Source organism: Rhinolophus sinicus, chromosome 3 (genome assembly GCF_057876585.1).
Source record: "Rhinolophus sinicus isolate RSI-liver-muscle chromosome 3, RSI-T2T, whole genome shotgun sequence".
In the NCBI taxonomy this organism is placed as follows: Eukaryota; Metazoa; Chordata; class Mammalia; order Chiroptera; family Rhinolophidae; genus Rhinolophus; species Rhinolophus sinicus.
In genome coordinates this window covers 128,518,839-128,545,662 of record NC_142503.1, presented here as the reverse complement: position 1 = coordinate 128,545,662, position 26,824 = coordinate 128,518,839, and the positions used below count along the sequence as shown (strand labels likewise).

Here is a 26,824-nt window from a genome sequence, read left to right as displayed (position 1 = left end):
TGTGAATATATATTTTCATTTCTTTTGAATAAATGCCTAGGAGTGGAACTGCTTGGTTATACAAGGTACATTTAATTTTACAGGAATCTGCCAAGTAATTGTACCATTCTTCATTCCTACCAGCAATTTATGAAAGTCTAGTTGGTTCACATACTCACCAATACTTGGTATTGTCAATCAATCAATTACAACAATTCTAGTAGATGTGTAGTGGTATATCATGATGGTTTTATTTAGCATTTCCTTAATGACTAATGATATTGAGCATCTTTTCATGGGATTTTTGGCTGTTTCTTCTCTATTTCTTCTTTTGTAAAATTTCTGTTCAAAATATTTACCCATTTTGTTACTAGTGCTTTTTTGTGTGTTGTTTAGGAACTCTTTGCCTACTTCCAAGGTTTTCTTTCATGCTTTCCTCTATAAAATATACAGTTTTAGCTTAAGTTTGGGACTATGATCCATGCCAAGTTAATTTTTATATATAGTACAAGTTTTGGGACTTAAGTTTTTTCTATAGGGATGTCCAGTTATTCCCATACCATTTGTTGAAAAGACTTCCCTTTTCCCATTAAACTCCCTTGGAACTTTTATTGAAATAAATTTATTATTTATGTGTGGATTTATTTCTGGAAACAATTCTGCTCCTTTTATCTAAATGTCTATTCTTATGCCAGTACCACACTGTCTTGATCATTACTGCTTTATAGCAAATCTTGAAATCAGATATTACAAGTCCTCCAACTTTCTTTTTTTTTAAAAAGTATTTTGTCTATTCTAAGTCTTTTATAGTTTTCATATAAATGTATTGTCAATTTCTATTAAAATGCTAGGATTTTTATTGAGATTGCTGTAAATCATTTTGAGAAGAATCGGCATCTGAAAAATATTGAGTCTTACAGTCCATGAAAGTGGCATATCTCTCCATTTAATTAGGCCTTTTAGGTTTTCTCTGAGTAATGTTCTATAACTTTCAGTGTACAAGTCTCACACATATTTTGTCAAATTTACCCCTAAATTTTTCTTGTTTTTGATGCTCTTGCAAATGTTTCTTTATTTTCCAATTGTTCATTGTTAGTGTATAGAAATGCAGTTGATTTTTGCATACTGACCTTGTCTCCTACAACCTTGCTACATTTACATATTAGTTCTGTTTGTATATTCCTCAGAACTTTTTCCCCAGCTTTACTGAGATATAATTGACATATAAAATTTGTAAGTTTAAGATGTACAATGTAATAATTTAATATACATATGTATTGCAAAAATAATTACCACAATAATGTTACTTAACACAGCCATCACCTACCTCACATAGACACAGTGTGTGTGTGTGTGTGTGTGTGTGTGTGTGTGTATACGCGCGCTGAGAACTTTTTTCCAGTTTTATTGTGATATAATTGTGTCCAATGGTGAGGCAAAGGTGTAATGGCCACCATAACAAGAATGCATCTTCAGACCAAAGAACAATGCAGGCAATTCCAGACTACAATAGAATTATTATAGGGTAATTTACTTACAGTGACATAGGGTCAGAACAGACAGATGACCCAGTAGTTCTGCACAAATTATTCTCTGCTAATAGACTCTTGTTATAGTAATTTTTTTAAATAGTGTAACTCAGGTACTAAGGATTGACAAGACAATGGGACAAAGACTGTAGTATGCTCCAGGGGCCATACCTCCTGGTGGTCTTGTAGGTACTATCATCAGTTTGATACTTATCTCGGTTGTCATGACATTCCAGCCATTACCAACAAAAATATTTATGGCTACATTTTTTGGGACACAGATAATCATCAACTAGAGGGCTTTGATATGCTTACTAAGGACAGTGTGGTTGATCAAAGGTCGCAGCATGAAAGATATCTGGGACACAGAAATGGAGTTAGTTTTGTTCACATTACAGCTATACAAATTGACATATAGCACTGTATAAGTTTTAGGTATACATCATAATGACTTGACTTACATATATTGTGAAATTATTACAATAGGTTTAGTTAATATCCATTATCTCATATAGATACCAAAAAAAGAAAATAGAACTTTTTTTGTTATGATGAGAACTCTTGGGATTTACTCTCTTAGTAACTTTCAAATATATCATACAGCAGTGTTAATGAGAGTCATATTGTACAATATATCCTCAGTACTTACTTATCTATAACTGGAAGTTTGTACCTTTTGACCACCTTCATCCAATTGCCCCACCCCTCACCCATGCCTCTGATAACTACAAATCTATTTTTCTATGAGTCTCGATCATATCATACTGGATCTCATACAGTATTTCTCAAATGAAATCATACAGTATTTGTCTTTCTCTGTCTGACATATTTCACTTAGCATAGTGCCTTCAAGGTCTAATCATGTCACAAATGACAGGATTTCTCTTTTTTATGGCTGAATTGTATCCGTGTGTGTGTGGGTGTGTGTGTCACATTTTCTTTATCATCTGTGGACAGATACGTAGGTTGTTTTCACATCTTAGCTATTGTAGATAATGCTGCTATGAACATGGGGGTGCAGATATCAGTAAAGTGCTAAAGGAAATTCTGTATTACCAGAAGTGCAATTACTGGATCATATGGTAGTTCTATTTCTAGTTAAGGACCCTCCATACTATTTTCTATAGTGGCTGTGTAAGGCTGTACAAGGGTGCAAATACTGGCAGATATGGTTTCCTTGGGGCTACCAAAGTAACAGTCTACCACAGGATAGCTTTCCCACCCCACCCCTCCCGCCCCAAGTGTCCTGTAGCTGTATATCTGTCATTACCTCTAACTGTATTGATTCTTTAAAGTAACCAAAAGAGCTTGTTTAAACAGTGTCCAACATGTTTAACAGGTCATACTCCTAATTATTATTAAATCTGTATTTTATTTCTTTGCACCCTATTTTCACCATTTCTGTCAGGCATATTCATAACCCTCCCAAAATAGCAGTGACTGAAATCTTTTAAGGCTATTGTATCTTCCCCAAACTCTACTGTCATTAAAAAAAAAAAAAAAAGCACTGTATGGGTAGCCGGATGGCTGAGTTGGTTAGAGTGTGCGCTCTGAACAGGTTCGATTCCTACATGGGCCATTGAGCTGCACCCTCCACAACTAGACTGAAGGACAACTACTTGGAGCTGATGGGACCTGGAGAAACACACTGTTCCCCAATATTCCCCAATAAAATTTATTTAAAAAAACACTGTAGTTGAGAGACTTCATACGGGTTTAACTATAATCAACTTCCACCTTTCTGAGCTGTACTATTCTTTCTTTGGAGAAAAGGAACTTCACCTCAAATATCTTTAGGAATGCTGTCAGCTTCAAGAAACAAGACTACCCAAGCTTCAAAGACATAAAAGGTCAGACAGTAAAGACCTTTGCTTATCTTATACAGTATCTAGAGATGGGTGGTTCCAAGCTTGATGCAGCAGCTCAATGACATCACCAAGTATTCAGGAGTTTTCTATCTTTCCACATAACCATCTTTAGCATGTTAGCTTTTCATCTTTAGACTTGTCCCCTCATAGTCACGAGATGCTCCTCAACAACCACACTTAAGGGAAAAGGGAAAGATGGAGTCTGCTCTTGAAGCTTTGTCTTTTTATTTTGGAGGTAATGTTTTCCGAGAAGCTGCCTTCCCTCAATTTCCGTCAGACTCCAGACTACCCTCAACTTTCAATGGATCTTCAATTACAATATTATCTAGAAATAAGAACCGAACATCACCAGGCAGGAAAAACCCACGCCAAGCACAGCCAAGACCGTACGGAGGCTATTTTGTAACTCAACATATCGCAGGAGAATCATGAAGACAGAGACGGAGGAAAACTGCCCAGGTCACGGCCACTGGCGTGGCTCTTCCATCTCCCGGAAACACTCTGGGCGAACTGCTAAACGCGGTCTTCTTACCCACTTCAAATATGGCCGCCACGCTCGTCTCCTTTACCCCCTGATCACGGCGACCGCTCCGGCTTCAAGCCCATTTCCAAAAGGGCCTCCCGCCGCGGGGCTGCGGTTCCGAGTGCGCAGGCGCGACCACAAGCCCGCTTCCTGGCAAAATGGCGGCGGGGTTGATGTGCGGGCGCCGGGAGCTTCTGCGCCTGCTGCGGCCCCAGCGTCAGGTAAAGATGCCCCCGGGCTGAGCGTCGGGATGCTGCCCGGTCCCTGCGACCCGAGCCAATGGCAACTCGTGCTGGGGGGCAGGCGCAGACGCCCACCTGCTTCCCGGGACCTGCGTCCGGTGACCTCGGGTCGCGTGAGGACGCAGAAGGCTTACCTTCTTCAATCCTGCGGGTCAGCGGCTCCGTGGCGTTGTCAGTTCCCGGAAACAGGCTTCACCCCTGTCGAGGAAACCTCAGCCTGGATTTCGGGGCCCCGGGGGGGAGTGGGCTTGCGGTGGCCGAAATCCGGGACCCGGCGTGCCTTCGGGCCTTCTTTCTGCGCGGAAAGCTGCAGTGTCCTCACCTGTGGTAGCGGCTGCCTGCTTCCTGGGGGGCGGAGGGAGCATAACGAGCGACTTCTGTCGGGATAAAAGGACTTCATCCTGCCTTTCCCCGCTCAGTTCCACAGCGTCTCAGGACCTTCGCAGTGGCCCCGGAAGCCGCTGGCCGCGGGGCTCTGGTTCCCAGCCGGCGCGTGCTGCAGGCGCCCACGTTATGTCCTGCTCGCGGCCCCCAGCCCCCGAGGCCTCAGTATCTCCGCCATCTCTTTTGCAGAAGCCCAGGTAAAAAGCGTTTCCTCCCTGCAGTGTGAGGAGGGGTGCCACTTGGTTGATTTGTTTTTATTCTGTTTTGAATAGGGGTAAGTGGAATGTGGAAGAGCGTACTTGTCCACGCTCCACATAGCTCCCCAAAATGGTAGTAGCATCTCTGCTTGGGACAGATTTTCACATCATTTGGGGGAATGATTGCGAGCACAGCAGGAGAGATTTACGTTGTATACGAACCATTGTTTCCCAGAGTGGTGGCAAATTACTGATGGTGATAAGAAATGTTATTCCAGGGCTGTGTGTATTAGAAAAAATGTAACTTCCATGTCATATACATGATTTCATAGATAGTGATATTTCTGAGGATGAGACCAAGTAGATATTTTGGTCTTAAAAACTGAGTTGTTTTAAAGGAAAGTTATGAGTATAATAGTTTGAGTATGTGCAAAATCATTCCAGTGATACTCAAATGACTGAAGTTGAGGAAACACTGATACAAGAAATAACTTCCCAACATGAAGGGAAGTCATGAAATCTTACTCTTAACTTATTTTCCTACCTAGGGGTCAAAATACAATGTCATTTTTAAGCTTTGAGTCTGTGGACACTGTAGGGTAACCTGGAAAAACAAGAATTAGGGAGTCAAGAGAACAACCCAATACTGGTTATCATAAGGGGCCCCTTGATTTCTGTATGACCCCTCTACTGAATGTTACACATGGCTTCCTTTTGCACAGGTTCAGGCCCCTCCGGTCATTCCTGCAACTCCCTCACCTGCAGTGATAACTGAGGCGGCTCCTGGAGAGACTGCAGATATAGTCCAAGCTGCTGCAGAACAGAGCTTCGCTGAACTGGGGCTGGGGTCATACACCCCAGTGGGACTGATCCAGAATCTACTAGAGTTTATGCATGTTAACCTAGGCCTGCCTTGGTGGGGGGCCATTGCTGCATGTAAGGAATACATCCTGGACAGGGGTGGATGAAAATGGGTAGTTAAGGATGGAACTTTAAAGATAGCAGCAGTTCTGTGAATGGAACAAGGAAATAGTTACCGAAGTTTAGGGGTCAGAAAAGCAGATGATTCTAATGAGGGATAGAGGCTCATGATACTTAGAGGCACTCTCCCTATATTTTCTAAAGGGCATTATAAAACCACTAGAACATCTATGATTCAAGACATGTACATGTTTGAATGTGAGCATGGGGTTAGAGTAAGGGGACCTTGTTAACAGTGATGAAGCCACTCTAGAGTAGAAGTTCGGGTCAGGTACTTAAACCCCCAAATCGGGAAGACACTCACATTGCTCCTCTTTAGGCAAAAACCGTGCTTCACATTCCGTGTTTTCCAAACCTTGCTCCAGCCATCATCCTTTCTCTCCCTGTGTCTTCAACTTCTTCCTCTATATTGCCCTCCTCTAAACATACAAGCATGCTTAATCATACCATGTACGATTTCTTGGAGGAAATTGTTTCTCTCCATTCTTAGTTCACCTTTACCATCCTATCTTTCTCCTTCCTTTCGTAGCTGTTATTTAAAAGTATTCTGTATCCATGGGCTCACTTCTTTCCCCTCTTTGATCCTCAGCGATCTGACTTTTAGTAACACCACTTCGTTCTAACTGCCAGTTACATCATTGCTAAACCCACATTTCTCTTCATACTTGACCTTTCTATGTTAGACACTTGAGACTTTGACATATATCCCTTGGCTTTTGTGACAGTCTTTTCTGATTTTCGTCCTGTCTTTCTAACCACACCTTCCCATCTCCTTTGCCCAATACACTACCTCCCTCTTCAGTGCTGGTATCCTGGGTTCCATCCTTACTTCGTTCCCCTCTTTCCACTGCAAAAACATGTGTCTTTCCTCTCACTCCCCCCGTCTCTTTTTAGCCCACACCCACTTGCTTATCTATAGGTACAGTAAACTAAATAAATATTTGTTGGAATGATCAGGAAATAACGAAATACAAGAAATAGGAAGGGGCTAAAGCAGTAGGTCACCAGTTTGCCTCCTGCTCCAGGGATTTCTAGGACAGCTGCTTTCACATTTCATTCCTGGGAGCCCCAGAGTTTGTAAAGGTATCTCTGAGCAAAGCAAAGGCCAGAACTTAAAGAATCCTATAGCCAGACTCCCCCCTCACCTAGGGCAACCTCACTTTATCTGTTATGTATATTGGGACTACACTTACAGTTGGGGGCTTTTCCACTGATAATAGAAAAGTTTGGAAACCATTGATCTAGAAAAGTGGCTTCTGTCACCTTTTGTTCAAAGAAGCAAGCAGGAGTCCTGGTCATTTGCTTAGAGAAGTTAATGCTAGATTTTTGTAATGTCAAAGCAAAGACAGCCTTGAAGTAACTAAGTCATACCCCTGCCCTTTGCTTTGGGCTCCTTGGGCATGATTCAGTGTGAAAAAGACTAGAATAAGAGAGACCCTTTCAGTGAGGACCTAAAGATCTTCAACCTTCTAGCTGCAGAACTGCTTTAATTTTACTCCAATCCTCATGTGTGTTTTCCAGGTACAGTTTTTGCCCGCTGCCTGGTGTTTCCTCTCATTGTGAAGGGCCAACGAGAGGCAGCCAAGATCCACAACCACATGCCAGAGATCCAGAAGTTTTCCACTCGGATCAGAGAAGCCAAGTTGGCAGGAGATCATGTTGAGTGTGAGTCAATTGCAGAATGAGCGTGGGAGAAGACCACATTTGTCCTTTTCCTGACATTCTGCTAAGGGAAGGGAACAACCGAAGTCAGGAGTTGCTACAGTTGGACAAGTCCTAAAGGGTTACCTGCTTCTTGGGCCTAATACTTTCGATGGCTGGCCAGGGTCAGTTAGAAATGTCACGGGCCAGGTGGTGAAGATGGTTCCTTCCACTATTGTAACTGTCTGCCCATCCATTAACTTCCCCTCACTTCAGTTTACAGGGCCTCCTCGGAGATGACATTTTATCAGAAAAAGCATGATATTAAACTCCTTAGACCTCTCATTCTACCTCTGACACAGGTAAGCAAAAACATTTCCCTTATTTTATCCTGAACCAATCAGATTATCTCGCTTCCCATGCCCTAGGCCCCCAGAAAGCAGGTGATGGTGGTGATAAGCGTGGCTTTCAATAATGCAATAATGAAAATGTCCCCTGTGCTAACAGTCCTGACACTGTTTATCCTGTGTGATAGGCCCCGATCTTCATCTCCTTCTTCATTGCCTTGAGAGAAATGGCGAGCCTTCCTGTGCCCAGTCTACAGACAGGTGGCCTCTGGTGGTTCCAGGATCTCACACTATCTGACCCCATCTACGTATTACCAATGGTAGTCACTGCTACAATGTGGGGTGTCCTTGAGGTAAGCTCAGATTGGCCAAATGCCAGGCCTGCAAAGCAAACTGGGAGTAGGGCTAAAGTAATTGTGCAGAATGGTCATTCTCACTCCCTGGAAAAAGCGTTCATGGGTAAAAAATTTGAACCACAGTCACTAAAACTGATGTGCATTTGCTATTCTTCCTCTGCCTTTTTTTTTTTTTTTTTTTTTGGCAGCTAGGTGCTGAGACTGGTGTACAAAGTGCTGACCTTCAGTGGATGAGAAATGTTATGAGATTGATGCCCTTGGCAGTCTTGCCCATAACCATCCATTTCCCCTCGGTAGGTAGTGGCGTGGGGGCTGGCTCCAAGTCCTTCCACCTAGCTTAGCTACCTCCCAGCAAGCTGACCTGCGATGCTGTTTCTGAGTACCTTCTCTTCCTCCTCATCCAGGCAGTGTTCATGTATTGGCTCTCCTCCAACCTGTTTTCCCTGAGCCAGGTGGCTTGCCTACGGATTCCTGCTGTACGCAGTGTACTTAAAATCCCCCAGCGTGTTGTGCACGACTCCAGCAAATTACCTCCACGGGAAGGCTTCTTACAGAGTTTCAAAAAAGGTAAGGGCCTGTCCTGTGAGAATCAAGGCCAGGGAAAAGTGGCCTAAAAATGGGTATGAGATCAACTGACTTATTCCTCTTTCCGTAGGCTGGAAGAATGCTGAACTCACCCATCAACTACAAGAGCGTGAACGGCGCATACAGAATCACTTGGAACTAGCAGCTAGGGGTAAATAACCCTTTCGGGCTAAATTCTGTCACTGTTTCTTCCTTTCTTTTGTTCATTGAGATTCTCTTCTTCCCCCAGGTCCCTTACGGCAGACTTTTACCCACAACCCTCTGCTACAGCATGGAAAAAATCCCTCTCCCAACCCCCCGAACAGCAGCAGCAACAAACCAAAGTCAAAGCAGCCCTGGCGTGACACGCTTGGCTGAATGCTGTTCCCTGCTCATACTGGCAGGAACTCTCTTCAAAGACTAAGCCTTAGAACAAGATTCGATGCTGGTTCCTTGCCCCAGACCTAGGAACTGTGGGACATGGAGATGTTCGTTTTCAAAGTGGATTTCACTGCAGACTCTCAAGCCTAAGTGTAAGACCACTGGGAAGCCAAGTGATCTTCCCTTCCTCAGAATTAGGAAACCTCTGTACTGTACGCTGCTTCCTGATATTTATTAAACGGGCAGATGGATTATGTGCTTCAGAAAACTGAAGAATACATTGAGTGGTGATTGCTCTTGCTGGCCCATACTCTTAGGGAGTGTCAGTGTGGTAACCTGGCATTAAGGAGCTTAGGCCCCCACCCCATACATGTGTTGTTCCAGTCACATTTGCGTTGCAGTCTTAGAGGTAGGTATGCCTGATGAGATTGTATCAAAATAGAGTAGCCATGTTTATTTACCCCAACATTACCTATAAAATATCCTTTAAGAAGTAGATACACTGAAATTCTTAGTGATAATTAAGAGGAATGGAAGTTGATTTAGTTTTTATCCGACATTTTGCTGCAGCAGCTTAGATGTTTTCTTGTGTAGAGACTGTTTGCATCAGCCTTCAGCAACTGGCTTGAGAGGGAAGAAATGCTCAGATACTTTCAAGCATAAGATTGTTTTCAGTCTTCCTACCAGGCTAATAGGAACTGTCCCACAGACACTATATAAAATGAAGCCACTCGAAGCTTAGGAACATAACCCTTTTATTGTCCAGCACCTGTAGTTTCCTGTCTCTGTAAAGGAGACAGGAAGTTTGGAGCATTGTTGGCCCTTTTAAAGGAAAGGAGGAATAGGTAGGCACACCCACAGGTGAGTGACAGTCTTAACACACGGGAATGTGCTACTGGAACCACCAAGCCCGCACCTGACAAGCTCCCACCACAGTCTGCTTTATCATCGCTTTGAAAATATCTGGAACAATATCTAGCAAAACAAATTACTGTCCATCTCTCAAAAAGCAAGTTCCAAGGTTGTTGAAGCTGCCTAGATGAGGCTTCCAGACAGGTGCCTCCAAAGAAGTGAGGTTTCCTTTTCAATTTCATTGGCTACAGCCAGTAAGAGACAAGAGGCCCCTCCTTTCACATCTCAGGATTCCAGGTGTTACTTAGACTTGGGATCTTGTTGCTTGGGCATCTCTCCATCTTCCAAATCCATCTCTGCAGCAACTGACATACATAGGAGCTGGAGGTACTGGGTGGTAGATGCTACAAGGAGAAGTTTGAGTCAAAACTGAGAAGAGATGAACTGGGCTGAGTTCAAATGCACTGAGTGGGATTGGGCCTGAGGTGACGATTTGGTTAAGCCTTAGGGTTAACAATTAGAAGAGGCTATGACAGAGGTGACATGGAAGAGGATGTGCAGAAAAGGCAAACAAAACAAAAAAAACATGTTGTGCATTATTAGCTGAGCCAACTGAGGAACCAAGGCTTACCCACAATCCTACGGAGGCAAAGAGGTCGTTTTTGTTTTGGCACTCGGATGATGAGGAAGTAAAAGGGCAGTCCTGAGAGGGCAATGGCAATGCCGATGAGGGAGTTGATGGTATCACTGTAAAGTGGAACAGCCACCAGGAAGATGGTGCAGAGGCAGAAGACAATGGGGAAGAAAAGGCTGAGCTAAGGGCACAGAAGAAACAGCTAGAAGTTAGCTCAGGATTGACAGCCAAAATAACCCCACCTCCTGTGAAGCTCAGAGCACTGAGCCACCTTTTCATCCCCTTCATCTCAGCACCCTACCACCAGCAAGTCCTAGACAAAGGTTTCTGAATAAACTGTCCTGTAAGAATCCCCAGAGCACATAGGATGGAGGTGAGTTACCTTGAGGGAACGAGGCCGGTCAGGCTGCTTCCAGCGCAGATAAAGTTGACCCACAATTGAGAGCCCCACAAAGAACCAGTAGCTGAAGCTGTAGTAGTTAATGAGCTGGAAGATGTCCTCCACACACAGGTAGATCAACGCCATAATACCCTGTAAGCACAAGCCCGTCAGCACCTCTCATGGCCTTTGTAACTCAAGGCACTTTTCACTCCCCTTTACCTCCCACAAATCCATCCCTTTGTCAAGTCCTCAGTCCCCCCACCTGACATTTTCTGTTCCCACTCTCTAGCACCCAATTTCAATACCTTATTTTCTATTAAGTCAGTAGCCTCTCAATTGGTTTTTCAGCCAATTCTTCAAGCCTTTGCGCCATTCACCCCCTATGAAGCACAGCTCAAAACAACTCAAAAGTCTTTTGCTTAAGAGCTTCCCCATAATGGCTCCAACCTACATTTCCAACTTCTCTCCTACTACCCAACTCCACACTGCTTTACCTCAGAACGGTCTGGTGCTATTTCTCTTCACCTAAAGCCCATGTCTACCGTTTGCAACCCTAACCTTAAGAATCTATTTCAAATGCACTTAGTCAAAGACGTCTTTCCTGATTCACCCTCTGCCCCCATGGAAGTAATAATTTCTTCCCTTAAACACTACATCACTCATGGCTGTCATTAGAATCCAATGTGCTTTATGCCTTATCCTAGACCAAAGGAGGTTACCGTTCCTTAGAGAAGATAAATTCTGTTAGGAACCACCACAGCAGTTGGCACAGTGCCTTGCCCATGGTGGGTGCTCCAGTAATCGTTTCCTATTGCAGTCTCCTTTAGAGCCGTCAGGACGCTGGAACAATGGCATCTACTGTTACTAAAGTTGCCCCCACAATCACTTTTAGCCTCAACCGTGGGATCACTTACATTGAAGAGCAGAGCAGGCACTGGTGTGAACCGCTCAACATGAATCATGCAGATGGCATCAGGGAGATGGCCTTCTCTTGAGCCCACGAAGAAAAGCCTATTTGGGGTAAGATAGGAGAGGCTGAGAAATTTATAAGACATTGGATATGGCCTGGTTCACCTGCCACAAGCCCTCCCTCTCGGCCATCCCCTCTAAGAAAGTTTGAATAATATGGAATGGAGTTCAGTATTGAAATTAGTGAGAACTAGAGGCTGCTGATGGAAATGAGTAAAGAGGCTGTGAATATTTGGGGAGCACAGTAAAGTCTGGGTCCTGTAAGTTCTGCCTCTCGCGCCATAGTTCATAATACCCTCCAGTAAAAGATGCCATTCATACCTAGAAGCAGCCACAATGGAGGCATTGAGGCCACCAAAGCAGGATATTGCAACTGCCAGTGGAATTGTCCAGTTGAATATTCCAAAAATCTGGTCTGCAAATGTCTAAGAAAAAGAGTCATTAGGGATGAATGGCATGGACAGGCATGCCCCCACATTCCCACTACTAGGAAGCCAGCCCTTCTCCCACAAGGCTAATGACCTTGCAAGCCCAGTATCCTTTCAAGGACTACCCCTTTCTTGGGACTTTCAAGAACTTCAAAATACCCAGAAGCCCACAAACACCCTCAGCCTTCCCTGCTAGTAAAAATCCTTTACCACAGCAACAGCATCACTCTCCAGGATGTCCTTCATGTCTAGCACGGTGTAATAGGCCACATTGGTCAAGATGTAGATGATGGTGACAATGGGCATGGAAATGGCAATGGAGAGGGGCAGGTTCCTACAGCCGAGTAGAATAATGGATACATTAGTCCCACGGTCACATCCCCATCTCGCCTTTAATCCTTGACTGTCACACTTGTGGCATTCCCCAGTGACTGCCATTGCTGCCTCGGAGAGGGGCTTAAGCTTTGAACTCTTAAGAACTAAAGATCATCAAGGGAAAGGTGTATCACATTTGGAGAAAGGGGTATGCAAGAGAAAAGGATTAACAAAGAACTATGTCACAGGATAATAGCACAGGGAGATGGGGGTTTTTGTTTTGTTTTTTTACCCAAGGATTCTTTCTAAAATTGTAAACATTGAAAACAGTAAGTGTAAACATTGGAAATTTTATCTTAAGGTTGAGAAATAGAAGAAGAAATTATGGAGGCAAATTGTGAAACCTAACATCTCCAGAAAATAAGACAGTCCCTTAGTAAGAAGAACAATATGTGTATCTGAACAAGTAACCTGGGAAATATGTCCACCTCACTCCCTTACTCAGTTTGAGAACCTTGGGTACCATCCTAACTGGTAGCCAAGAGAAAGATGCAAAGACCTCTCAAGGTCCCTCTGGACCAATAAAGCTATGCTCTAATAAATATTCTTTACAGTGAGATGGTGAGGGGAGGAGGGGGGGCGGGGCGGAGGGGGACAAATACTCTCATTCAGCTTCAGTCCGGTAGTTGGAAGCACCATCCAAGCCTGGATCCTACTTCTGTTACCCTCTCCCAGGGTTGCCACACTGGCTGTCTACCAAGAGTATTGTTTCTCAAAGCCAAAAGGAGTTTATTATTATTCTTTTAGCCAAAAATGTATAAAAACCACTTCCTGACAAATCTTAGTTCTCAGAATCATTGAATTTTTAGAGACAGGGAAGGCTCTAGAGACCATACAATTCAACCCCCTCTATTTACAGATAAGGAAGCAGACAGATGTCAGGACTCCCTTCAAGGTCATCCAACAAATCAGTGGAAAGACGGGCTCCAGACCCTTTCACTCCCTTCCAGTGCTCTTTTCACTGCATGACTACAGGGGGATTTAGAAAAACACTGGTGAGATGATACCACTGAATGACTGAAATAATACCACTATATCAGTGTGAATGAGAAAGGATCAGAAGTGAAACAAGTTTTCAGGGAGTCTATAACCTTAAGTACTCTCTGGGGATAAAGGTGGGTGACAGACCTATCAAGAAAAATCTATTAAAAAGGGGGGGGGCGCGGCCAGTTGGCTCAGTTGGTTAGAGCGCAGTGCTCATAATACTCATAACACCAATGTCACCGGTTCGATTCCCACATGGGCCAGTGAGCTGCGCCCTCCACAATTAGATTAAAGACAATGACTTGACTTGGAGCTGATGGGTCCTGGAAAAACACACTGTTCCCCAATAAAAATTGGGGAAAAACAAAAAGTAACAAAATTTTTTTAAAAAAATACACAAGCAGAAGTTACAACCTGCCTTAACTGATGCAGGAATGAATGAACAAATGTGGAAAGGCCTTTAAAAAACATTTTTTAACATACGTAAGAAAGTTCATATCTCAGCTCTGTCACTATGATCACGGACAAGTTACTTTTCTGGGCCTCAGGCCTCGCATCTGTTATTATCAAATGGGGCTGACAAAAATCTATCTCTGCAATTGTGGTATGCTGTCTGGCACACAGAAGCAGCTCAGTAAATGATGGCTATCATTGCCGTGAAAAGTTGACAGTGAGGTACCTACCTCTCAGGATTCGTGATCTCTTCGGTGACATAGTTGAGGGTGTCCCAGCCCGAGTAGGAGAACAGAGCTGAGTACAGTGCCAGGGCAATGTCGCCCATTGCAAACGATGAACCCTCAAAGGAATTCTCAAAGTGATTCGAGGCTCCTGGAACCAGAGAATGTGAAAAGGCAGAAGAATTAGTGACCTACCCCCCGACCTCAAGGTGATCCATGAAGGAGTGGAAGAATATGACAATAACAGCAGGTGAATGGCTGTCAGGTGAAGAGACCTGAGAGCAAAATAATACTGGTTGGTGACTGACTCTCCCATCCAGAGGGCCTTAGACTCCCAAGCAATTTTGGCAGCAAGGGTACCAGTGAAGGACCAGGGAACAGAAGACAGGCATCTACAGTGATGGGCCAGAATGCAGGGTACATGCAGAATGGGGATCTTGACAGGAAGGACCCGGGATGGCTTTCTAGGAGTAGAAGGGCTGGAGAACAGGAGTGATGTAGTACTGTCCTGCCCTGCAAGCTGCCCGGTTCCGCCCCCTGTGTGACACCAGACAGAGCTGATACGGGTGGAAGAAGGGCAGGACTCAATACACCCAGGTCAACAGTAGTTGTAGGGTAGGTGTTCAGACTGGGAACTGGACAGTACTGGGTATAAAGAGTTCATTTCTACCCTTGCCCACTCCCAAGGGGAGAACAACTGTAGCCACAGCACTGGGCTTGCCAATCTGCAAAAGCCATCTCCCAGGGCATGGCTGTCAGCCCTTTTGCCAAAATCAGCCTCCTCTGGGAGGCAGCATGCATAGAAGTATAAGGACAGTCTTTGGGGCCAGTGTGCCTGAGTACAGAATTCAGCTCCACTACTTACTAGCTAGAGACTTGGGCAAGGTACTTAATTCTACAGCCTCATCTATAAAATAGAGATAATAATAGTACCTACCAAACGAGATAATACACAAAGGGCACTTAGAGGAGTGTGGCTTATAGAAAATGTGTAACAAATGTCAGTTGCTATTATTATTTCTTACCCTGACCAAGTCTAACAATGCCTGCGATGATGACAGCGATCAGAGCCACTACTTTAGCATAGGTGGAAAAATCTTGGACAGCTGTTCCCCACTTGACATAGGCACAGTTAACGAAGGTTAAGAAACCTAAAAGAAAAATAACAGTGATTGGTGACTGATTCTACCATCCAGAGGGCCTTAGACTCCCAAGAAAGTTTTCCCGTACCAGTCGCCAAAGTAGACCTTTGGCCAAAGACAGAAGTGTTGGGCTCAGACCTGCTCTGCATTGGAAACCTCTGCCCAGAATGTCCTCACCATTGTCATGCAAAGGTACTTGCTAAGCACCTGTGTACATCGCACCACACACAGACACATAAACACACCCTCACTGGGTGACACAAACAGGAGACTCCAAACCATGACTGGATTTGCTTACATACGAAAGCGCTCACGGCAGTGGCAGGCAACTGGCAGCTGGAGGGGATCAGTGAGGTGTTCAGAGCTGTTGGCTCTGAAAAGTCACGGTTGCTCCCTCCTCTCCACCCTCCTACCCTATGATATGGGCTCCAGGGCCCAGAGCTCTGATGCTGTGGTGTTACTGTTAACCTTGATGAGTCCTGTCATGATTTGTCAATGTCTGGGCCAGCAGGTCAGGACATGTGGCCAAGGATTAGGATGGAGGCCAGACTTCTGCCACTGCCTGCCAGCACAGCTGCTTGTTTTTGTGCTTGGAAAGATTCTTGGAACCGAGGTTCCCATATAATGGAGACAGGGCATTTTTCCTGACTGGACAATACAAACGTAAGAGCTACAAACATTCCCCAAGTCCTTCTGCCCTGAGGAAGATGCAATCCCTTTACCTGGATGAACTTCGGTAAAGTTCATGGATCACCCTTAGAGCCAGCATTCTTATCCTGTGGCTTCCACAAGGCCTGAAATTCTTTGTAAGGTGCTATGTAGATATGTCCAAAGTATATGCATTTTTCTAAGTAAAGGGTCCATAGCCTTTGTCAGAATCTTAGAGAAATCCATTACCCCAAAAAAAGTTACCGTCTACTTCAGAAGCAGAAATCCAAGAAGGGAAGCCCACACATGCTGTGAGGTTAACCAATAGCCTCAGGATGTGGCAAGGAAGAAAGTCAAAAGAAACAATTCTGAAACTCAGCAGAATGTTCTTCCAACCTCTTAATGTCCACCAACCTTCCCTACTTTGGCAGAATGAATTGCTTCACTGCTCCCTCCTTCCCAGCTCAGCAACTGGAACACAGGAAGAATGGCCTTCTCCCGAGGGCTTCAAGGGCAAGGTCAGAGTCAGCCTGCCTTATCAGTGGAGAAAGTGAGGCCCAGTGCTTGGGCTTGCCTGCTTCAGGCCACCAACAGTCAGGAAGATGTCCTGGTCTCAGTTCTGGCAGTGGCATGTCCCTCAGTGTCCCTAGTCCTCCGGTTTTGTTGTGCCCTGGCCTCATCACACTCTGACCAGAGGCTACTCCGTCCTGAGAAGCAGGAAAGACCAGCCTCTCCGCATAGCTGTTCTTTCTTCTGTCTCTACGTCCCCCTCCCTTACATCCCTCCCATTCTACTCACTGCCCAAATTCCTTACTGTTTTTCCCAGAAAAGGAACATTCCCGTCCCATACAAACACTTTTCTGCCTAATAAACAGGACAATAAACAACCAAATCATATCACAGGGCTGGGCAAAAATGCACGCGTCACTCCAGGCCACCCCAGTGCTAAGTTAATAATTAAAGACACAAGCGTATATTCTGCACAAGCACGCTACAAAATGACCAAAGTGCCTGTGTCTCACCCTCCACAAATCTTTCGGACCTGTTGATCCCCCTCAGCCAGTCCCCCACCCCTTACTCCCCACTGGACTTCTGCCTCCAGCCATTCACCAGCCCTATGCCTCTGCTCTCCCTACTGTAACCCTTACCCCTAACCGCTGGGGCTCTGCTGCTGGCTTACAAATAGAACTGGAGCCAGGGACAACTGATGCTGCCATATCACAACGGAATGGGATCTCCTAATTAAAATTCACAGTTAGCCCTCAGGGTAACCACGGGTCACAGTGCCAAACTGGGGTAGGCTAAGGGACTGGTTGTGGTTCAGTCAGTCTCAGCTCTGTCCAGGAATGGGGGCCAGGAAAAGCCAACTCATCATCCTTTATCATAACAAATTCTGAAATGAAAATACATGGATTGTTTATATTTTAATCCCTATTGCTTCTCTACTCCCATATCCATCCATTTATATCCCTTTTTTCACCCACCAGTTTTCCCGCTCCCCCACTCCTGAACCTTATTTCTCAGCCGCTGGCCCACCATCTTTCCCTGATCTGCTCTCTGTATTGAGCACAGAGGGCTCGGTTTGAATGAAGAAGGGAATCCTATAGAAAGAAACGAGGAAACAGAGGAATTGCCTAAAGAGACTGGCCCTCACCTTCCCCAAAACCCAGCTTCCTCCAGGGCCTCTTGGCCATGGAACAGGAAATGAGTATGGCAGGCAGCAGTGCTGACTGGGCTGTTTGTCCCCACCCCCAGCGGATACAGCTGACCAGAGACTCCAGAGCCCAGCCAAGTGCACTGCTCTTGAAGCAGAGCCCAACCTCCTGCTTCGGAGGCAGGGAAGGGGTGGGGACCATGGGGTTAGAAAACAGAGCCTACTAACTGCAGGTTAACTTCAAGGACAGAGATGCCCTACCCTCCTACCTCTAGGTGCAATTCAGTCTCCACCCAGCACTGGCCCAAGTCCACAGGAAGATGGCCTGAAATTACTACCTTGGACCCTTGACGCAGGTGCAGCTCCATTCCTGCATTGGAGAAAGGAAAAGCTGCAAGGAAGCCACTCCTATAATCATCTAAAGAGATGCTTCTGAATGGATCATCAAACCCAGCCTACATGGGCTCCCAGAGTAGGAGGTTAGTTCTAGCACTAAGGCCCGGCGTCAGCTCTGGAACTAAAAGCCAGGGAAGCACCATCCAGGTTGATCCAGAACAGAACAAAGCTTGCAGGCCTCCTGAGGATCAGATGCCCAGATTTAGTTTAGATGCCCAAACTAAAATGTCCCTGAAAAAGAACAGTAAAGCTACAAACCTTACAGCACCATTAGTTTTAAATGTATTAGGTTGGTGCAAAAGTAATTGCAGTTTAAAAGGTTAAAAATAATCGCGAAAACTGCAATTACTTTTGCAGTTTAATGTATAATGTAACACACAAAATTTAGGCCAGTATTGAATCCATTTTCTGTTTCAAATGCCCAGGGACTATAAAGCCTCAATACTTTAGTAGACAACTCATACCATTTTTAAAGCGATCAATGGCTCTTCTTTCCACTAAGCCAAAACCATCTTCCTCACAACTTCTACCCAGTAGTAGTCGTAGAGCTGCACAGAACCAAACTAAAGCCTCTTCCGTATAAGAACCCTTCTTATCATTAGAGATGTACGTCCTGTCCCCCTTGAGTCTTCCCTCTTTCGGGCTAAAAACCCATTTTCTTCAATCTCTTGTGTGACAAATACGGCTTCCAGAGTACTCCCTCTCCCAGTTCTCTCCTCTGCATTTACAGTGCTTCACTTTGTTAGTGTCTCCCTGGAAACGTGACACACACAGGAAACTCCAGACCTTTTTGCAGACTATGGCGTCGCAGTTTGAACTCACTGGCAACTACAACTCCTTTTTTTCCCCACCTCAAACTGATTTCCCTCTCCCTCTTTTGGGGCCTATACAAATGATTTTTTTAAAATCCCAAATATGGAAATTTACATTGATTCCCAGTAACTTTGTGAATTTGTAGGCATCATTCCCACCCATAAAAATGGATTTTCCCCCTTAATTTTATCAGGTCAAATGCCTTTGAACTAATTTCATTGGAAGTCACTGAAAAAAATGTTGACTAGGATAGGAAGAGCCCTGTGGTCTATCACTATAGACCTTCCTCTATGCTGTCATTATTCTAGGACATCAATCAAGAATCCACCAAACTATTCTCTTATCTAGTCCACTTTTCCACCTGGTCAACAAGAATATCATGAGCTTGCCAAGAACCTCTCTGAAATCTGTGTACATGTGTCTCTGCTCTAGCAATCTAATAATGCTATCAAATGACTCAAATAAAATTAGTACATATTTATACTAGAATGTTCATAACTATCCCATTGTAATAGTTGAGAATTAGAAACAACTCAAATGGCAGTCAACAATAGAGTGGCTAAATCAATACAATGGAATACTAAACAGCAGTGAGAATGAACCATCTACAACTGCAGACAAAAATATGAATGAATTCCACAAACATACTAAGTGAGCAAGCCAGACACAAAAGAGTACATACCCTTTATATGCATATACAAAAAAAACAGAAAAAAAAAACAGGCAAAACTAATCTAGAGGTCAGAATAGTGATTTTCCTTCACGGGTGCTTGGGTGCTTGGGAAAGCAGGAGAGAAATGGCTGGGAGGAATACAGAAGGGGTTCAGGGGGCTGGTTTCTTGACGTAGATGCTGGTTACATATGTGTGTTCAATTTGTGAAAATTCATTAAGCTGTACACTGATGCCCTGTGCACTGTTCCTTTTGTATATTACACTTGACTGAAAAATTAAAATTGAACAAAAAATTAGGTTAGCTTAGCATAGTTTGTTTTCAGTGAACCCAAACAGGTTTCTAGAGATTCTCCTTTCTTCTCATACTTTGCTAAACAGGTTTAACAGAGGAGCCTAGAATTTGGGCAGGACATCAACCTCAAATGATCGATGCAAAATTCTCAGAATCCACCTGTTTCTCTTTTTTTGGAAAGAAAGTTATCACAGGTTATCACCTGTGGTGGGCAACCTGTGGTAGCAGAACAAAGGCCCAGGAGACAGAAGACTCAGTGTCAGAGAGATGTAAGAAAGCCTTGACTAGATACTGCTGGCTTTGAAGAGGAAAGGGGGCCATGAGCTAAGGAACGTGGGCAGCCTCTAGAAGCTACAAAGGCAAGAAAATAGATTCTCTCCTAGAGCCTCCAGAAAGGAACACGGCACTGCTGACACCTTGATTTTGGCCCAGTGAGACCCATTTTAGACTTCCCACCTACAGAACAGTGAGATAATAAATTTATGCTGTTTTAAGCCACTAAATTGGTAGTAATTTGTTACAGCAGTAATAGGAAACTAACATATCACTCAACCACGTCCTTTTCACACCCTGCCTATTCTCCACAATCCTGGAGATGCTTCGTGGTGGTGATTCTATTATCTCAACTAATTACAAATTCTTTCCATTTGTCTGCAAGTGGATAGTTAAAAACATTTAAAGCAATGACATGCTTTATTACTATCTCCTTAACTCTCTTAGTCTTGCTTTTGTGTTGGCCTAGATCTGTTGGCCTGTTGGTTTTCTTACTGAACCCTTTCTAGGTTAGCAATCCTCTGCTAGGTACGGATAGAAGAAAAATGGAACTGTGGCCTTCTCACCACCATCTATTATCATAGCACTAACTGTCATGCCCTTGCTGTGCTCACTCTGAACATTCTTCTCAGAGCTTTTTATTGTCCTCGACCACTTCGATCTTAATTTATGCTGGGCATCAACCTTCAGGACAATCTTCTTCCAGTTCTGGGCCACGCCTGTATTTAGTCTTGGTTACGTCACCTCTCACATAACCAATCTCTTGTGTATCTTGTTTCTGAAAATCTAAGCTCATCAGAAAGCAATGTGGTTAGCTATATTTTAAAACAAATCTTTAAAACAAAGAAGAATATTAAAATAATGACACCATATTGCCAAAGTAGGAGGGGGGGAAGCAACGTGTTCAATCATATTGGTTTCTTCAGATGATTCTTTTCTTCCTAAATAAGATAATTTTCAACTACTTTATCAGAATTTCATTTTGAAGAAGCTCTTGGTCTTTTTTTTTTTTTTAATCCCTGGCTATGAGATTATCATTCTTTGCCCTGAACTTTTCTGCAATTTCTTTGCCTAACATTTAGAATGTATTTCAGAGGAAACCCACCATTTCTTTTTCTGGGGGGGGCATAGTCATTTCCTCACAAGGATTCCACATTTCCCTGGTTACGTTAAATAATAATAATAAGTCCTTAGCCTTTTGAGATTCATAATGGAGCCTTTAGGGATTAAATGGTATGATGTTTTGGATTTGCTTTAAATAATCTAGTGGTGGCGTAGTTGGACGGATTAAGCAATGTTGATAATCATTCATGAACCCTGGAGTTCATCACATTATTCATTATATTATTCACTCTACTTTTGGGTATGTTTGAAATTTTCCATAATAAACCGTTTTTTAAAATTTTATAGAGGTACTGAATCTAACGGAATGCAACTGACTTTAGCAACAGATGCTCAGGAAGTTGAGACTTCCACCACTACCTTATCCTCCCTTTTGTACAAATTTTATGATCTTTACTAGGAAAGCAGCATAGTCTCCCTGTGATGTGATGGTGTGTAGTCTATGCCCATAGGTACAGCATTCCTATTTCTTTTTGCGTCCATCCTCTTGTTCTCTTCACCATGCTTCTTCCCTTCCGATGGGGATTTATTTCCACGTACTATGACTATGGGAGACCTTCAGGAAAATTCCCTAAATGGCTCCTGGGAGCCTCTGACCACACCACATAATAATTCTTCTTCCCAAGGTAAACAGATAGGACAAACAGAGGCTGGTGTCCTCGTGCCCTTTCTAAGACATGGGCCACATTCTATAATTTCTGCTGAGCTGTAAGAAGAAACCCACTTGCAGGCACAGCAGCAAGCAGTACTGAATGGTACTGTTCATTACAGTAGGTGGGGCAGTAAAATCCTTTAAGGGGGCTCTGTATCCTGGTGTACTGAAATTTCCCTCTCACTGAGGTCAAAAGAATCAAACTGTGACCTTACCCAGAGGGGGCAGCACCCCCTTATTAGAGCAGGTCTTCATACAAATACATCTCTCTGTGATATGCTACATCAATCTCAGCTCCTGCAAATCCATCACTTTTGAACAAAGTATACTTTCATATCATATTCTAATCAATTATGAAATTGTTTCCTCTTTGCAGTAAAAGTAAAAAACAAGCATGTTTATTAGCCTTAAATGTTTATAGATATGAGTCCAAAAGCATCATTCCCAATCTTCTATTTTCTCCAAATTCATTACTGGGCAACTTTTCCTTTATTCTTCTTTCTGTATAATACCCATAGCCTCCCAGATTTATACTGTTATCTGTGCAATTTTTTCTCCTTTCCTTTAAAATTTCGGCTTAAAGCCTTATTAAACACATCTCTCCCACTCGCTATGAAATCTACTTTGTCCCTTGCCAGTCTATCTTGCTGGAATCTTAGCATTTACAGTCAGGCACTGTGTTCTGTGTGTTTTTTTCCTTCACATACGCATACACAGCCTTCAACTGACAGATGAAAATTCCACCTGCCACTCAGTTCACTATCCTGAACTTCGAAGTCACCAGTGACACTTCTCAGATGTGTTCTGACTGGTGACATCATTCATCCCACAGCAATTGGCAGAAGGATGATAGCGGTCTGTGGGCTTAATTGGTGTAAACAAGCTCTTCATCACATTGCTCAAGAAAAACTATGGGTCTCTGCCTTAGACTGGTCTACGTATAGTCAGAGTCACATTGCTCAGGGGCAGCCCAGCCCCTTAACTAGTTTGTTCAGGCCTGCCATTGCCCATACGTCTCCAGAATACTCTACTGCTGCTATTTCTTCAGAAGGATCAGATTTAAGTTCTCTGAAAAAGCCTCAGATCTGTTGCCTAAAGCCAGACATTTCCTCCTTTTTCTACTGCTTGTTTTGTTTGTGTTGTCCAATGCTGGTTTGGAATACTCTCCACACCTTAAAAATCACTTTTTCTTCCTGGCTTCCCTGCAGTATTATTTCTTCCATCCTTCCTAGGGGGCTGTTATATCTCTCAAAGACCAGATGGTCCTCAACCTCTTTTACCTTTTCAGGCTAGAGAACCATTTCGCTTACTCAGGCATCATGGGTGAGAGCATGTGGCAAGAAGACACACCAAACACAACCCCCATGGGTCACTGGATCAGATTCGTCCTACTCCGCTTCCTGGAACTCAGTCAGCACTTTAGTTTCCATGGCTGTGCACTACTCTGAGGAGCAAGCAGGCAGTTTGTACCAGGAGGCATCATGGGTGAGAGCATCTGGCAAGAAGAGTAGTCCTGTGTCTTTAGTCTGCTTCCTATACCAGTCAGCCAGCAACACAGATTTGAACTGCTCCATTTGCTCCCTTCTCGAGGCTGGCTAGTCCTTGTTACGTGGAGCCTTCCTGGTTTGCTCAGCTAGGTCCAGTTCATGGCCTCAGAAGGAGGACCCCAAACCTGAGTGAGCATCAGAATCACCTGGGAAATGTTAACTTACAGCTTTGGGGTTCCACCCCAGGAGTTCTCATGCAGGATGTCTATGACAGCATTTCCAAGGAGAGTCTGATGATCTGCCTGCTTTGGGCAAGCTACCTTAGGTAGTAACATACAGCACAACCCTCACTTAGTGCTTCTCTGTCCTGGATGCACACTGGCCTCACCAGACAAACTTTAACAATGTCAAATGCTCAGGCCCCACCCAGGCCAATGAAGTAGGAAACGGGGAGGAACCCAGGTATCAGCGTGTTTTCAGAGCTCTCCAGGTGGTCCCAAAGCATGGTGACAATTGAGAAGCTGTCTGCCCACAGTCTCCATCATTTCTCCTCAGCAGCAACTTTCTGCTTCCTTAATTCACGTTCTCCAAGCCAGTTCCCATTCTTCTACCCAGGGGTACAGAGTTATTTGGTTGGGGGAACAGGGAGGGAGAGGAAGGGTCTGGGAGGATTTTTTAAAACTCCCTAGGTGATTCCAATGCTCAGCCAGGGTTGGAACCCACTGTCCCTAGCTTCCTTCCCTAACCTCCCCTCCTCTAGGCTATCCCCTTAGTCGCCTATTCTGAGGCAGAGAGAAAGAGAACAGAAAAAGGAAAAGACCAAGTGTGAACCCCTGACGAGCCTTGAGGATCAACCCAGCACAGAGCTATACCCCCTTCACTGCTGGTGAAGCGTTTGTTCCAAAGTAAGTTCACACTGACCTCACATCAGAAAGAACCCCAGGCTCTGACTTCACCCTGTTTGTTGCTGTGAATGTGGAACATGAAAAGCTTCCCCACCCCCAACTTGAAGTGGCTCTTGGGAAACCCCCTCTGAGAGAGATAACTAGCTTCCAAGTATGAAGTTCAAAAGGCAAAAAGCAGTTGGGGGCCCAGCATCTGGCTGCTCCGCTTCATTAGCCACAAGTACATGAAGTCAATCATTCTGGTACCAGGAGAAGCTTCACAGGGATGCGTGGCCAAAGCTCTCAGACAAACACACAGAGATTCGAAGTCCTTTACAGTCCACAAGCAGCTTTAGCAGACTCAGGATGAGCTCTCTGCCCTCCCCTCTGCCCAGTTCCCACAGCGGCCCTCAGCACGCCATCCCCACCCCGCACCACCACCACCACCCTGAGAGCCAAAAGCACACAGTGCCCTTTACAGCCATGCTGCATCTGGAACCATGTGTTCTGTTCAGTCATCCAGCCGACATTTACTGAAGCACCTACTACTTGCAAGTCACTAAGATCAAGCACCAGGGACACAAAGACTACAGCAGTCTCTTCACAGGGGTCCCTGAATCTGTGTTGCTGGCTGACTGGTATAGGAAGCAGACTAAAGACACAGGAGGTAGAATGTCCTGTTAACGAAAGGCAAAATACTCGACCAAAAGAACTAGGTCATAGGGTGGGCAAGTGCAGGCAAGACAAGGCAGGAGTATAACAATCCACGGCTGCTAACAGTGGGCCAAAGCATGTCAGCTCCAAAGAAAGGGCAGTTGGGTGGAGCTGGTCTTCTGGACAGCTAGCCCTGACTCCGCCAAGAGAAAAGTTCCACCTCTCCTGCAAAGAAGAAGAATCTCAGCCCTCCTTTCTGATATTGGAGCTACTGTAAAATTTAAAGCAGATGTGTTATCGTTATCTTACAATTAAGAAAACTGAGGTCACTGCTGCCAGTGGCCAGCTGTTGTATACATTCCACCACTCCATGTGCCTCCCTATTTGGATTCAGGGAAGTGAGACTGGGAGTAGGATTGTCTCCCCTGGGGCAAGGGAGTTTCTGGCTGCAGAGAACTGGAGCAATCTTGAAGAACTCTGAAAAACCAGAATAATCAGCCTCAGGAGGGGCCATCTGCACACTTCTCTGGATGGGAAAAGTAACCATTTATAGGATCCTGGACAGGACAGCAAGTCCCTTCCAAACTCACAACTAATTCATCTTTCCATCCATCCATCCACCTTGCCATCCATCCATCCATCCATCCATCCATCCATCCATCCATCCATCCATCCAACAGGCATGTATTCAGTACCCACTATGTTCCAGACCCTGTACAGGCCCTGTGATTAAGACCCAGTCCCCAGCCTTCACAGAAAAGTAAACATGGACAATTACAAGAATGAAAGTATGAAAGTCACTGAGAGACCACCCATCCAGTCTGGGGCAGTGAAAGGATGCAGGTGGGCACCAAGGCCACTGTTACCTCAACTGAGTGTATGGAGTCTGATGCTGGGGTTGGGCAAGGAGAGGAAGAATTCCTGGCAGAGAGGGCAACATGTGATTACCCTGACAGTGAAATCAGCAGAGAGTGAAGTCACCCACGCATACAAAAAAATACACCTAAGCAAAAATCAGTAAATAACTTCAAGGTCTAATAGCAATGCTAGTCTACCTAGGTCTGTAGTTCAGCAGCCGTTCTAAAGGAAGATTATGCCTACAAACGGACAGGAAGTCACTCGGACAGGAGGAGGAACTGTATGCGCTCTTTTGAAATTGCCACCATTTGAATAAAAAAGAATGAAAATATGGCAGAAATATAGATCACGGCTCTCTGAGGTAGAGACTCCATTCTACAGACGAGGAAACAGGCTAATAAATTTAATCTGCCTGAGGCCATGCTCTTAGTCACCACACATTGCTGCCTCCCAGGGGATGAGGGAGGGTATCCTCTTCACTGACTCAGGGCACACAAGCATTCAACCATGGAGAAGACCTTACTGTAGGGTAAGAATATTTCATCCAATTTTCCCAGAAATATACTCCCAAACCAAACTAAGGCAGGTTTAAGTCTCCCATAAACTCTGCCCTCAACCTTGTTCCCTCCCTCTAACAGCCACCCTTCTTGCCTTCAGAGTCGAGTCAATCTTCTGGAAAGTACATCTACATTCCCTCCCCTTCCCTTGTCTGACATCCACTCCACCACTCCACCGAGAAGACTGACAAAGTTTGCCTTGATCTCCTCGCTGCCAATTCCAAATGATGTTCCATTTCTTATCTTACTTAACAGTTCCTCCATTTGGGCGTGCGTCCCTCCTCTGGGCTCCCACATGCCCACACTTAACTACACTGCATTAGAATGGTTTACATAACTGTCTCTCCCATCAACTGTGAGCTACATGAGGGCAGATTGTGTAACAGTCACCCTCATATCCCCAGAACCTAACCCAGAACTAGGCAC

At 44.4% G+C, this 26,824-nt stretch overlaps 2 protein-coding genes across 5 annotated transcripts in view; one reads left to right on the top strand and one right to left on the bottom strand.

The window, feature by feature from the left end:
• The first annotated feature begins 3,961 nt into the window (after positions 1-3,961).
• On the top strand, positions 3,962-9,270 carry OXA1L (OXA1L mitochondrial inner membrane insertase). Its single transcript, XM_088797061.1, has 10 exons — positions 3,962-4,120; positions 4,561-4,722; positions 5,445-5,658; positions 7,225-7,368; positions 7,621-7,706; positions 7,880-8,044; positions 8,236-8,340; positions 8,452-8,614; positions 8,703-8,783; positions 8,862-9,270. Exons 1-10 carry the CDS (start codon positions 4,058-4,060, stop codon positions 8,987-8,989), a joined length of 1,311 nt encoding a protein of 436 aa, XP_088653187.1. The 5' UTR covers positions 3,962-4,057; the 3' UTR covers positions 8,990-9,270.
• A 460-nt stretch (positions 9,271-9,730) lies between these two features.
• The window catches only part of SLC7A7 (solute carrier family 7 member 7), a 28,792-nt gene continuing 11,698 nt past the window's right edge, over positions 9,731-26,824 (bottom strand). For 2 of the 4 annotated variants that reach the window (XM_088797060.1, XM_088797057.1), the window contains 8 exons: positions 15,319-15,444; positions 14,300-14,444; positions 12,468-12,591; positions 12,151-12,254; positions 11,775-11,871; positions 10,861-11,010; positions 10,476-10,659; positions 9,731-10,248 (listed from right to left, as the gene is read on the bottom strand). In XM_088797060.1, coding sequence (XP_088653186.1) covers positions 10,145-10,248; positions 10,476-10,659; positions 10,861-11,010; positions 11,775-11,871; positions 12,151-12,254; positions 12,468-12,591; positions 14,300-14,444; positions 15,319-15,444 — 1,034 coding nt within the window. In that variant the 3' untranslated portion in view covers positions 9,731-10,144. The remainder of the gene's footprint in view (positions 10,249-10,475; positions 10,660-10,860; positions 11,011-11,774; positions 11,872-12,150; positions 12,255-12,467; positions 12,592-14,299; positions 14,445-15,318; positions 15,445-26,824) is intronic. The other 2 variants (XM_088797058.1, XM_088797059.1) reach the window with 1 other exon arrangement.